The sequence below is a fragment of the Pimephales promelas genome, chromosome 14 (genome assembly GCF_988280905.1).
Source record: "Pimephales promelas chromosome 14, fPimPro1.hap1.1, whole genome shotgun sequence".
NCBI classification, from domain to species: Eukaryota; Metazoa; Chordata; class Actinopteri; order Cypriniformes; family Leuciscidae; genus Pimephales; species Pimephales promelas.
Window position 1 is genome coordinate 31633928 of NC_142782.1, and position 14125 is coordinate 31648052.

At 34.8% G+C, this 14125-nt stretch overlaps 1 protein-coding gene across 2 annotated transcripts; it reads left to right on the forward strand.

Annotated features, from left to right (window-relative positions):
• The first annotated feature begins 109 nt into the window (after positions 1 to 109).
• Positions 110 to 13764, forward strand: irak1 (interleukin-1 receptor-associated kinase 1). Of its 2 annotated transcripts, XM_039665768.2 has the most exons (14): positions 124 to 959; positions 1705 to 1872; positions 3159 to 3272; positions 3367 to 3449; positions 3617 to 3802; positions 3914 to 3978; positions 5747 to 5861; positions 6981 to 7093; positions 7722 to 7929; positions 9541 to 9609; positions 9693 to 9917; positions 10600 to 11032; positions 11156 to 11275; positions 12591 to 13764. In XM_039665768.2, exons 1-14 carry the CDS (start codon positions 848 to 850, stop codon positions 12686 to 12688), a joined length of 2109 nt encoding a protein of 702 aa, XP_039521702.2. In that variant the 5' UTR covers positions 124 to 847; the 3' UTR covers positions 12689 to 13764. The 2 variants fall into 2 exon arrangements, with proteins under 2 accessions (XP_088975973.1, XP_039521702.2); XM_089119847.1 differs by having other exon boundaries at positions 110 to 959; positions 3617 to 3978.
• The last annotated feature ends 361 nt before the right edge of the window (positions 13765 to 14125 follow it).

Here is a 14125-nt window from a genome sequence, read left to right on the forward strand (position 1 = left end):
TGAATGAAACTAGGAAAAGTACTGATAACAATCTAAAAAAAAGGTCATGTTTCAGTTCAGTTTCAGATTTTGCCGTTAACTTCAAACAAAAACGCTCATATTTTATATTGAGTTCATCTTTAGTGGGCTAATCACTAACAAATTCAACAAAATAACGTATCGCTGAATCCCGACACATTCGTCTGGCATAGGCTATTGAAAAACAGAACTATGAGCACAGTGAAATTTACACTATTACTAATGTGGAAAAGGGAAATGGAAGATGTGAGTAAGTCATACGTAGAGGCGAAAGATTTTAAGTAGCCTACTTAACTACTATGGTGAAGGTGATGACTAAATGTTAATAGATGTATGTGACGTAAGCCCCTGCTGACGATAGAAAGTTGGGCGAGTGCGTTGTTGTTTTTTTATGCTTTATTATCAACAAATAGCATAAACATTGGTAACTTCCATAACACATAACAACAACATATCACATGCTTCACAATACAATAGAAATTATAAAGAAAATGAAAAGAGAAAATAGCGGTAGTAGTCAGGGGTGCAATCTTTCCGCGCGGTAGCTCATGAATATTAAGCAGATGACGCAATATTAAAATCGGTTGCGCAATAAATATTTATGAGCCACTGTCAGGCATTCGCCATTACAACAATACGTTTCGTGACGGCTGTGGTAGAAGAAAACAAGACCATTGACACAAGTGACAGCCGCAAGTAAGAAAATCCCGTGTTCAAGAACCACGTAAAGCAATATCAGAGCTGATGAAAGAGGTAGAGAGAGAAAGAAAAGACTTACACATCTCATAAAGTCAGTTAAAACCCAAACACCAAGGCCGGGTTTTTGAAAATGTCTGGAGCTGAGTTTGACAAGGAGTTTCTGTACAGCTTACCCGCGTGTGTTATGAGTCACTTTACACGGATTATGGACTCACTTTCACACTCTGACTGGATATTGTTCGGTAAGATGAATGTATTTATCTTTATTTATAGTGTTTTTTTATTTATTTAACCCGAACCCTAGATGATTAGCGCACGCGCTAACTCACTTAGCCATCTGAGCGGTGACGTCAAAAGTTCAGTTTCTGTTCAGTTTGTGAAACTTTTTTTTTTTGGTTACAGGCTAAAATTTGTTTATTTTGTTTAGTTGTGAAAAACATTTGCAAATCTCTGTGGTGATATCTATTTTGTTATGAATGTATTGGAGGTGACTAGAATGTTATGCTAAGTGTCAGGATTGTTGCCCTGGCCTGATGACTAATGATATTGGAGTAAATAAACGGGGAAATGAATTGATTAAAAAAAGTTTGTTTGTGAAAAACAAAATTTGTTCAGCAAAGGACATGGTTTACTGATGTTGTTTGAAGCGTATGTCCATTTATTCAGGTGAGATGCTGAGATTTGATTAGTCACATGGTTAAATCACAGCTGTATTTGGTAATTTCCTCAATGTGGAATCATATGGGAATGCGAATTAGTGGAAATAAGTTTATATTTATGGCTATGTTGTCCATTAAGTATGTCAGCTTGGACCTTTTTTACAGTCTATGGCTAGGACGTAATAATGTATTATTCAGCTATGATTACATAATTAGGATTCTTTCAGGTTTTGGCATGAATGATTCCATATTATTTTTTGTTTGTTTGCTGTAACTAGGGTTTTTTGGTGGAAACTAAACTTAAACAGTGCTTTTATGTCCTTTGCAGCTTCACAGGTAATATCTGATCAGACTGAACTACGCCTTTTGGAACAAAACCCCAGACGCACTGACATCCTCATGCACAAATGGGGCTGTCGTAATGGGACAGTGGGAGAATTGGTGCAGATTCTTGACAGCTTGCAGTGGTTTCGGGCCCGTGATATCATCCTTGAATGTATGTATACATGATTTTTTTTTGTCTTTTTCTCTCTTATTGTATATTCTCATGTGTTTGCTTCTGTTGTCTCTACCACATCTGATGCCATAACCAGCCAGCTTATCAGGTGGCTTTCGTGGTTGTTACGAAACTCGCTTCATCGTCTTTATCCTTGACACTTTATTGTCAAGAAACTCCTAGCGTACTTTCACATTTAAGTTGTGAAAAACAAACAAGCACAATGCTTTCAAATGTGACATTTCTCAGCTGTGATCACATACATGAGAAAGAAAGAGAATGCAGATAGATTTGATATAATGATTTATTTAATTGCAAATGAGATTGAAATGAAGCCGTCTTATTTTTTTGGTCTATTTTCAGTAATAATATTAGAGCAGTGTTAAGTAGTAGTTCAGTGTAAAAAAAAAACAATCATTTGCTGATAATTTACTCACTCCCATGTCATCCAAGATGTCCATGTCTTTCTTTCTTCAGTTGAAAAGATATTTAGGTTTTTGATGAAAACATTCCAGGATTTTTCTCCATATAATGGACTTCAATGAGAACCAAACGGTTCAAGGTCCAAAATACAGTTTCAGTGCAAACTGTTCAAAGGGCTTTAAACGATTTTAGACGATGAATAAGGGTCTTATCGAGCGAAATGATCGCTCATTTAAAAAAAAAAAAAGTTTAAGTTTTATAAGCTCAAAGGGTCACCTTGCTCTGTTCTGTGATGCGCGTTCATGACTCTCCTATTCGAACTTGTTCATCAAAATGAACGAATTTTTTCCAGAGTCAACTCGTTCATTTCGTTCGTTGGATGAACCAAATGGCACGAAAAAAGATTCGTTCATTTTGATAAACAAGTTTGAACAGGAGAGTTTTTGTTAATTTAAATAAAGCTATATACACACACACACACAAAAAAAACTTTATATATATATATATATATGTTAGATAAAAAGACTAAAATTAAGAAATAAAAATAGAAATATTGCCTTGGTAACCATCTGAAATAAATAAGTTTAAGTTGAAATATTAAAACTGAAATAAAAATAAATGAAAGCTAAATATAATATATAAAAATGACAAGCAAAGTGACTAAAACTTAAATTAAAATTAAAATGAAAACTGAAAATATATAAAAACAAAAGCTAATTAAAAATAAATAAATAAATAATATACTTCATAATAGTAAAAAATAATTAAAAAAAAAATGTACCAACTGATATATTTCAGTTTTGTGCAATTTATTATAGTTGGATTACAAATCCATTAATGTACTCTTATATGTGTTTCCAAAGGTAGACGTATACCGCAGTCTCGTTCGGAGCAACAGTCGGCTTCAACGGTACCACAAGACACTGCATGTCAAACCAGTACAGTCAGCTTTGTCAAAGAGATTCTCCGTGAACACGGTAACATCTTATACTTTCTATAGTGCTTTCACCTGATGATTTGAGTGGTAAAAATATGTTTTTAATGTACGTTTTATATGTTTTGTTTTTCCAGAAATCAGGCCTCTACCCAAGCCTAGCCCTCCACCGCCCGATCTGGACTCGATTGATTCAATATCCTCAAATATAGCTGAAGAGGTGCTTTATTTGATTAAAAAAATGCAGCCATTAAAAGTATTAATTAAAAAGGACTTGATGGGTTTTATTGTGTTGTTGAGGCATTAGTCAGCATGACTCTTCCTTTAGCCATTATGTTTTTCTACCTTTCAGTTTCCTCATGCACTGACAATTTTTTTTTTTTACAGTGCCCATACAAGAACCGTGTGGATCCCCCGCCTCTTTACTCAACTGCGATGAGCTGGCCGTTTGAGGAAATACAGCAAGGAACATGCAACTTTTCCCCATGTAAGCAGATTGGTGAAGGGGGTTTCGGGCACGTGTTTCAAGCTGTGATGAGAAACACTGAGTTTGCTGTGAAGAAGCTGAAAGAGGTACTAAAACAAACATCTATGAGTTTGCACAATCTATTACTGAGTCGTTCAGTTTGTTTCTTAAACATCCATGTCCTTTCTCTCTCTTTTTCATTTGGATGTTCGGAGCAGAACTCTCATTTGGATTGGAATGTTGTGAAGGAAAGTTTTAGGACGGAAGTGGAAAAACTCTCACAGTAAGAAACTGTCTGTCCATCCTCTGCTCCTCTGGCTTATGCTTCCTTCTCTCGTGGATTAAACCTGTCTTTCCTGATTTGTCTAAAGGCTTCCACACACTACAAGATAATTGAGACTATTTTGGGCCCAATTCTCCCCTTCTGACAATCCTAGGTAAAGTCCCAAATATCTTGATAGTTCTACAGATTATCTTCAGGTTTTCTGGTGGGGTGAGGTGTGTTAAGAGTAATTGAATCTGCTCTGAAGAACGTCAGCGATCTTTTATCATAAATATCCAACATGTTGAATATTTTTCGATCAGAAATCCTGCTATGTGGGGGGATCCTACAGGACAAACGTGTTTGCACTCTAGATTGTCACATGGAATGAAAAGATACCCAATCAGAAAGCTGGCTGATAGAAGCATTACACAACTTCATTCAGACCTTCTTTTTTTTCCCTGTAAAAAGCAGTCCAAACATTAATATCGTCATTTCTTTCTCGTGGTCTGCCATGTTTGTTTACTCTTAAAGGTGTAGTTCACTTTAAAAAAAACTTTTGCTGATAATTTACTCACCCCCGTGTCATCCAAGATGTCCATGTCTTTCTTTCTTCAGTCGAAAAGAAATTAAGGTTTTTGATGAAAACATTCCAGGATTTTTCTCCACATAATGGACTTCAATGGGAACCAAACATTTCAAGGTCCAAAAGACAGTTTCAGTGCAAACTGCAAACTGTTCAAAGGGCTTTAAACGATTCCAGACGATGAATAAGGGTCTTATCAAGCGAAACGATCGCTCATTTAAAAAATAAATAACAAAGTTTAAGTTTTATAAGCTCAAATGCTCGCCTTGCTCTGTTCTGTGATGTGCGTTCGTGACTCTCCTGTTCAAACTCGTTCATCAAAATGAACAAATCTTTTTCCGAGTCAATTCGTTAATTTCGTTCGTTGAATGAACCAAATGACTCGAAAAAAGATTAGTTCATTTTTATTTTTCATTTTCATTCCTTCATTTCATTTAAATGAGCAAACATTTCGCTTGATAAGACCCTTACTCATCGCCTGGAATTGTTTAAAGCCCTTTGAACAGTTTTCAGTTTGCACTGAAAGTGTCTTTTGGACCTTGAACCGTTTGGTTCCCAGTAAAGTGCATTATATGGAGAAAAATCCTGTAATGTTTTCATCAAAAACCTTAATTTCTTTTCGACTGAAGAAAGAATGACATGGACATCTTGGATGACATAGGGGTGAGTATATCAGCAAAAGTTTTTTTTAAAAGTGAACTACACCTTTAAGCCACGTTTGACCCTGTGTTCACAGTTGGGACTTGTTGTTTGTGAATGGAATGATATACTCAGTCACATCGCAGTACTCCACACATTATAGAAACAAAACTGTTAAATCTGTTTGTTTTGGGCAATATTTGTGATCTCTCACATTTTGAAAGACTGATAAGATTTGAAAAATCTTTTAGTGTGGGCCAGCTTTTTTCAGTCTGCCTGTGATTCATTTATGTTTGTTCAACAGAAGTGCAGATTGGGACTTACCCGCTTGAAATTTGATTGCTCTTTATGCACACAACACCTCTTCATGAGCCAAAAATGAAAGTCTCCAGCACACCCTCCAAATATTTTTTGTGGTTAGTTGTCATCCTGTTGTCTCTTAATTAGGTCATTTTTTTTCTGACATGTTTTTCAGCCAGCACTTTCAAGCCTTCCTTCCTCAGTAATGCTCTCATTAAATGTTGAGTAATGCAATCTAAAGCAACATGTTTTCTTATTCCGCAGATACAGGCATCCCAACATAATGGACTTTGTTGGCTACTGTATAGGAGGACAAACTTATTGTCTCATATATGTTTATATGCCGAATGGCTCTTTAGAGGACCGACTACGCTGTGAGGTGAGTTATCACTTTTGCAAGAAAATATGGGTTGTGTTTCATGATTTAGTAAGGTGTAGTTCATTCAAAATGAAAATTGTCATCTTTTACTCACCCTCATCCTGAATGACAAACGGTGAAAGTGAACGCAGGGCAAGGCTGTCACGCACAAGAAAAAAAAACCCATTGAAAGCAGTTTGTATGACTCATACTGTAAGAGGTTTGAAGTCATATGAAAATCATTATTCGCTGAAAATCATCTCTGTCAAATCTCATTTGCAGGCATGTGCATTCTAATATTGTGCATCAGTTATTTACTTATTGCGCAAAGTTTGACGTCAATGATAAGATATGGCGTGACGTGTCACTAAGGCTACGTTCAGACTGTGGCCCAAATTTTTATTTTTTGCTCAAATGTGACTGATCTTTTCTTCACAAACAACATGGAATCTGATGTTTTTAATTCTGATTTGGCCACTTCTAGTCCTAAATCTGATACTGGTCAGATATTTTGCAATGCAACCACAGTCTGAACAGTCATATCAGAATTCATGCGACTTTTACGCCACTCTTGAGCAATATTCATTCATGGGAGTCACTTCAAAGATTTTAAATACCCGAAAGGTAGTGAGTGAAGGATGGTGATGTTTCAGAACTTGTAAGTATTACAGTGACAGCTCTATATACAAACAAAACATGAGGGCTCGTATCATAAACATAAAAAAACCCTGCTCTTTTTGTCCGTGCGGTTTTGTCCATCGTCTGTGTGCAGATTTGCTGGCTTTCTGTGGCAGATCACGCTATAAATAAACACAGAATCCCTTACTTTAATGTCCTCTTTGTTTAATTCTGTATGACCGCATGCTATGACATCATTTTATTGTTCTTTTGCACATGCAAAGTTCGGGACCATAATCTGTTCACAATGCAATCTGATATTAGTAACCACAATGTGAACAGCTATACAAAAACAAATGATCTGAGCAATCGAAACTTAAACTAGTCAAATCATTTCACTAAACAAGTCATTTGTATTTGGAGTACCATGAAGGTAAGTAAATGATGACATAAGTTAATTCTATGTGATCTAATCCTTTCAAGGTATAGGTCTGTATTATTCACAATTCTTGTTTCTTTCAGGACAGCAACGCCCTCTCTTGGTCACAGCGTGTAAATGTTGTAGTGGGCACTGCGAAAGCTATTCAGTACCTGCATTCTTGCTCACCTGCACTTATTCATGGAGATATCAAGAGGTGAGTGCAAGAACATGTAAACCACATGAAGACTTACATTCAAATGTTTGTGGTCAGTATTTGTTTTTATTCTGAAAGAAATGTATTACTTTTGTTCAGCAAGGATGCATTACATTGTTCAAAAATGACAGTGACGACACTTTATAATGTTACAAATGATTTCATTAAAAAAAAAAATACTGAAAAGAATCCTGAAAAAACAAACACGTCTTGGTTTCTACAAAAATATGAAGCATCTCAACTGTTTTGAACATTAATAATAATACGAAATGTTTCTTGAGCACCAAATCAGCATCGAAATCTGATGGGCGCAAAGTACTTTAAAATTAGGATGGGTTTAAGTCCATGAAAATCAAAATGACTTTAAGCTTTTGGGTTAGTTCACTTCTTTGCTACTGGTTTCGTTAAAACACCAGCATCAAAAAACAAAGGAAAATTTTCAAGGATGAATTCTCACACTAAAATAAAATCGACTGTCGTCCCATTTTTTCTTTTTTGTTTGAATACATTGTTCACAGAAGTCAAATGAATAAAATGCATTTCAAATGCCATTATACTGTATGTTGGCTTCATGTTAACCATTAGGGTTGCATCAGGCTTCTTTCACAAACCAGTCATCTTCCCTCAGCTCTAACATCCTTTTAGGGGATCACCTGGAGCCCAAGCTGGGGGACTTTGGATTGGCGCGTTTATGTCAGAGCCCCGGCAAAACCCCAGGCAAAACGTCCACGGTGGCTCACACTGCAACGGTACGGGGAACCCTCGCATACCTCCCAGAAGAATACCTGAAGGATGGACAGCTAGGAGTGGAGATCGACATCTACAGCTTTGGAGTGGTGAGATTCATTTACATTTATTCTTTTAGCTGACTTTTTTTTTTTTATCCAAATCAAATCAAAACACTTTATTTGTCCTCAAGGGGCAATTTATGAGGCCACATAGTAACGAAAACATTATGCATTATAACATCCTACGTCAAATAAATAACACAGTATACATAAATACATATTAATGAATACCTAATATATATTAAAAAATAACTAACTAAATCGAGACATAATCAACAAGGGGCTAAAAACGGTTGAGAATTTAAAAGCTTCACAGATCTGGGAACAAAGGTTGCCTTTCTCCTTTGTGTCCTACAGTGATTTAGAATTGCTATACATGTCAGAAGTCACACACCTCTGGAGCAACTAGGGGTTAAGTGTCTTGCTCAAGGACACATTGGTGTCTCACAGTGGATTCGAACCCTGGTCTCTCACACCAAAGTCTTATCCACTGCGCCATCATTCATCTTTGAAGACATGCATTGTGAAAGCAAAATATCATTAAAGGGTTAGTTCACCCAAAAATGAAAATTCGGTCATTTAATTACTCACCTTCATGTCGTTCTATAAAAAACGAAAGAGCGCCATTTTAATGAAATCTGTGATCTCTCTGTCCCTCCATTGACAGTCTGTTTAACTACCACTTTGAGGTTTCAAAAAGTTCATAAAGAGATGGTAAAACTGATCCATATGAATTGAGCGGTTTAGTCCAAATTTTCTGAAGAGCGTCAATGCCTTTATGATGAACAGATTGAATTCAGGCTTTTATTTTATAAACGTTGATCAGCAAACTTAAACTGAACCTCAATCAAACCTGCTTGACAATTGAGAACAAACCTCATTGGTTCTTGCTGAAGCTCAAACGTGCGGCGTAACACAAGAATGAACCTCATTGGTTCTCACATATCAAGCAAACATGATTAAGCTTCTGTATACCATAACTGATGTGTGCCCTGATGAATGTGTGAATGAAATAAAATGAATGCTGTTAACTATACAGTATTTGGACTAAACCGCTTGATTCATATGGATTAGTTTTACGATTTCTTTATGAACTTCTTGAAGCGTCAAAGTGGTAGTTGAATAGACTGTCAATGGAGGGAACGAAAGCTCTCAGATTTCATTAAAAACATCTTCATTTGTGTTCCTGAAGTCTTATCAGTTTGGAGTGACATGAGGGTGAGTAAATGATGACAGAATTAAAATTTTTGGGTGAACCATCCCTACAATATTATTATGCATACTACCCAAAGGTTGAGGTGAACTATCCCTTTATTAGCTATAAGTTAGTTATTATAACTTCAACCACCTGATTGATTGTACTCAAAAGTTCACCATCATCCTCATCTTGGGCTGAAATTCACAAAAAAAAATAACCCATTGAAAATGGATTGAGACTCCATCACACCTAATGCGATTTCAGCTCACTTTCCAATGTTTCCAAGATCAATGTAAAACTACTTTTTGGCCCACTTTAATGGTTATTATTGTTTTTAAAGCAGGACCCTCACTTAATTCGTTTTAAATCTGTTATGGTTCATGTTCATGAATAGATGCTGCAAACGTCTTTCGGCTTTCCATTTTTGAGAAAGTAACACTTCAGTTTCTCTCTTACCGCAGGTCTTGCTAGAGATACTTACTGGACGGCAGGCTCTTGAGGTCAATGGCCAGTCCAAAACTGTTTACTTGGTGAGAAGAGTCATATCATAGTAACATTTGTTAGTGTAGATTTGGTGTTAATGGCAGGTGATTAAATCTGTTATGTTTCACAGAAAGATCTGGTTAACGAGGAGCAAGATGATGGGAGAAATTTCAGCAAAGGGAAGCCCTCGCGGGAGCTGTCCTATGCTCACGCAGCGAAGAACATCTGCAGGAAACATCTGGATCCTCGATTAATAACTAAAGACTCACCTAACCCTAATGGATCAATGGAAATTTCTCAAATGGCATGTCAATGTTTAGAACGACGGAGGAAGAAAAGGCCTCCCATGACAGAAGTAAGAGAATCTATTCAAATGCTATTTGTTTGTAATTAGTTGTTTTAAATTAGGGCTGTCAAATGATTAATCACTATTAATTGCATCCAAAATAAAATTTTGTGTTTACATAATATATGTGGGTATTATGTAGGTGAACTGTGTGTGTGTGTATATATATATATATATATATATATATATATAAAATATTCATATTTTTATGTAATACAAATTATATATAAATACAGTAGATACATGAAAATATTTCTTAATGTATACAAGCATGTGTGTGTATTTATATATATATATGTAAAATAATTATACACAGTGCACCCACAAATGTTATGTAAACATAAACTTTTATTTTGGATGTGATTAATCGTTTGACAGCCCTATTTTAAATATAATAAAATATTTCACAATATTACTGTTTTTACTGTATTTCTGATCAAATAAATGCAGCCTTGGTGAGCAGAAGAGACTTCTTTCAAAAACATGAATTAGATTTTAATTACTCCAAACGTTTGAACTTTTTAAATGGGAAGTAGTCACAAAATATTTTTTCTATAAATTATGACTTTCTGGCAAACAATTGGACTTCAGGGGAAAAAAGTACATTTTTTAGAAACAATAATACCCCTTTATAATAATATGTTTTAGTTAGAATTATGAGGCTTATTCTGGCTCTATTGGTGTTTTGTAGGTGTTCAGAGCACTTCAAGATGTGCATTCAGGGTTGAAGACCTCTGGCCGGTCGACCATGGTCAGAATATCTCCTGTATCATCTCATCCATCCACCCCTGAGCCTCTGCGCTCCGACAACAGCTCCCTGGACTCTCTCGCCCATCAGTTCTCCAAACTCCACCCTCAAGAGGACACATACCCCTGCCATCACAAGCCTATCTTTCCCAGCTTGGCCTCTGAAATGACTAGCTGCTCAGAGTTGCATCCTGAATCATGGGTTTCACAGTCCTCTGGCATGCCATGTGAATCAGATGAGAGTCAAGGCTTTTCTCAGTACTTGACAAGTCACTGTAGCAGACCTCAGTTGATGTCATGTGGGGCCTGTGGTGTTCAGAGCGCTAAAATAGGCAGTTCTTTAGAGGAAAACCCATCACAGTCTAGTCCGAATGAAGGTAATATTTGCAAAATAAACAGGATTAGGAACATCATAAATATTTAAATAAGCATTTTTCTGATTGTATGTGTTTATATGTTTCTGCTTGTCCCAGTTTCATTCTCTGACTGAATCTTTACAGATTTTTCTGACCAGAAAGTGTTCATCAACCCTGTGAGGCAACGACTGGTCGAGAAAATTGAGCTTTATGAAGAAGGGAGGATTTTAACTTCTGATTTGCTATCATCAGGAGAATCGTTATGTAAGTACAAACAAATGTTTTGTGGGGACAGTTCTGGGTTCTTCAGGCAACACGAGAAGTTGCTTTAAGGGGGAATTTCATTCAAGCTGAGCTGATAATGACCCATGTTGTATAGTCATGGATGCTGGTTATCATGAATGCATCTGTTTGATCGGTTCTTTGAATGCATCACAAAGGTCACAAATTGCCATTTTTTTTATAACTTAAAGCGCTACTAGAGTGACAAATAAGGCCGAATACAAGACCCCCATTATATAACCAAGCCCAGTAAGCAATAGACACATTTTGTATGTATTATTTGAATGCTTTCAACAAACTGATACACGTCCAACTAATACAATTGAACAAAATATATTCTGTATGTATAAACTCAGCAAAAAAGAAACGTCCCTTTTTCAGGATACTGTATTTTAAATATAATTTTGTAATATATGATATATTTGATATATGTGACCCTGGGCCACAAAACCAGTCAACCAGTTTTTGAAATTGAGATGTATACATCATCTGAAAGTGGAATAAATCAACTTTCCATTGATGTATGGTTTGTTAAGATGCAATATTTCGCTGAGACGAAGCTATTGAAAATCTGGAATCTGTGGGAGAAAAAAATCTAAACATTGAGAATCTCCTTTAAAGTTGTCCATTTATGTATGTGATTGTGCTGCATTCACTCACAAAAATAAATGTTTTAAATATTTACCGTAGGAAATGTACAAAATATCTTCATGGAACATGATTTTTACTTAATATCCTAATGATTGTTGGCATAAAAGAAGAATCGATCATTTTGACCCATACAATGTATTGTGTACCTGTGCGACTTATGACTGGTTTTGTGATCCAGGGTCACATATTTGATATTTTCTAGAGACATTTCTGTTTGTCAAATGTCAAATTTGTTCAGTTTATGTCTGTTGAATCTTTTTATGTTATTACAAATATTTACGTTTAGAAATTTGATGGGGAAACGATGGACGTTTCTTTTTTTGTTGTTGTGTGTATGTTTGTGTGGAGCTACATGCGTTTATTAAAGCCACATATATTTAATATAATTTTCATTAGCGTTAACAAACATTCAGTGCATAACAGATCAGTTCTGCAGAGATGATTTAAGGCTTCTTGTCTGAAGAACTCAGTGCAGTTTCTTGTTGTGACATAATTTAATCTACAAAACAAAGGCTAGTTACTTAATATTGAGTTAAATTGTTTAATTGAATTTAAATAATTTATTGAATTTAAATAATATATATACATATATATATATATATATATATATATATATATATATATTCATGCATTCATTATTTTGTAGACCGAGGGATGACTGCTCAAACAAGGGAGCCAGAAGAGAGTGATGAGTTTGCAAGTGAGACATCTGGAGTCAACATGCAGTCACCGGCTGCAGTTTAACACTTGATGTTTGTAAGAAAGCACCAAACAATTGTTAAAATATTATACAGAATATTCATGAATTTCTTTATGGTACTTTTTTATGGTTATGGTAGAGAAATTACCTCCATAAATACCTCGGCCAAAGGTATTTTTTATTTATAGTAATAGCAAGTGAAAAGTGGTACGGATAATGAAAGCTCTGAAGTTGTGAACCTGTGAATCTTGAATGACAAGTTAAATGGAAAGATATAAAAGTGCATAATTTATACGCCTGTTATTTTGGCGATCTAATGTCTGTCTGTTGTTTTTGGCTTAGTTCTCAAAGGCAAATGGCTTTTTATAGCATAAAGTCAATTGTATGGTTTAAATCACCTACATGAGTGCTGTTTAACATTAATGACTCCTCTATTTCTATGGTACTAACTGGTGATTGTTGTACAAATTGAATTAAACATTTAGCCTGTGCAGTTTTCATTATGCACATTTTAATTGTTAGCAAATCTACAGCAATAAAATAACAGCTTTATTTGAAACACAAATGTAGAAATATTGAATGTGATATTCAATATTTGGTTTATTCAATATTTCTACATTTAGCCCATTGCTTTTCAAAGACCCATTTTTAAACCTGCCAAAAAGCTTCTTTTCATTCACACTCTTAATGTTTGCTTATGATCTTGTTTATTGTAAACACTGACTTGTAAAATGTTTATACTTGAAAAATTGTTTCAGATGCATATATTAAAATCTGCTGTTTTCAAAAAAGTTTAGATCATTTTTCAAAACACTGGGTTTTTGTGAATGGAATATAACTCTTATGCGTGTTGGTACTTTTATAAGCATATGATATTTACACAAATTATATTATTATTAGATAATTTTTTCATCCAGAGATCATGAATATCAGAGAAATCATTACGTTGCGGATTTACTGGAAAAATTACAGTTTTTACTGTATTTTGTTGCATATTATATATATATATATATATATATATATATATATATATAACCTTATTTCTGTATGTATATATTCTATAATATATGTTTCTATGTCACAAGGGTTGTTTTTTTAAATTAAAACCAGCAAATTTCCACTTTTTTATATTTTTATTATATGAAGATCACATTAAAGATCCAAAAACTTATACAATATTTATGTGAAAATTATATATATATATATATATATATATATATATATATATCTACAGATGTAATTTACTTAAATAAGCAAGGCACACTAGTACAATTTGGGAAAACAATGTACAAATGAACCATTCATCTTCCAAAAAATGTGTCTAACATCCAATCACATTTGCAGGCTGGTTTTCTAATCATAGCCTAGGCTATATGATAGAACATTGTAACAAAGATGATGTTTAAATACAGAGAAATGCAGTTTTTATACGAAATAGTTTTAGTCTTCATACACGTATTACATGTATGGATAAAGAATTT

Bases quoted from the DNA above. Each gene is read 5' to 3' on its own strand.
- irak1 (XM_089119847.1), top strand. From the start codon at position 848: ATGTCTGGAGCTGAGTTTGACAAGGAGTTTCTGTACAGCTTACCCGCG. The intron at 960-1,704 runs GTAAGATGAATG...TGTCCTTTGCAG, and splicing joins CTCTGACTGGATATTGTTCG to CTTCACAGGTAATATCTGAT. The intron at 3,450-3,616 runs GTGCTTTATTTG...TTTTTTTTACAG, and splicing joins CCTCAAATATAGCTGAAGAG to TGCCCATACAAGAACCGTGT.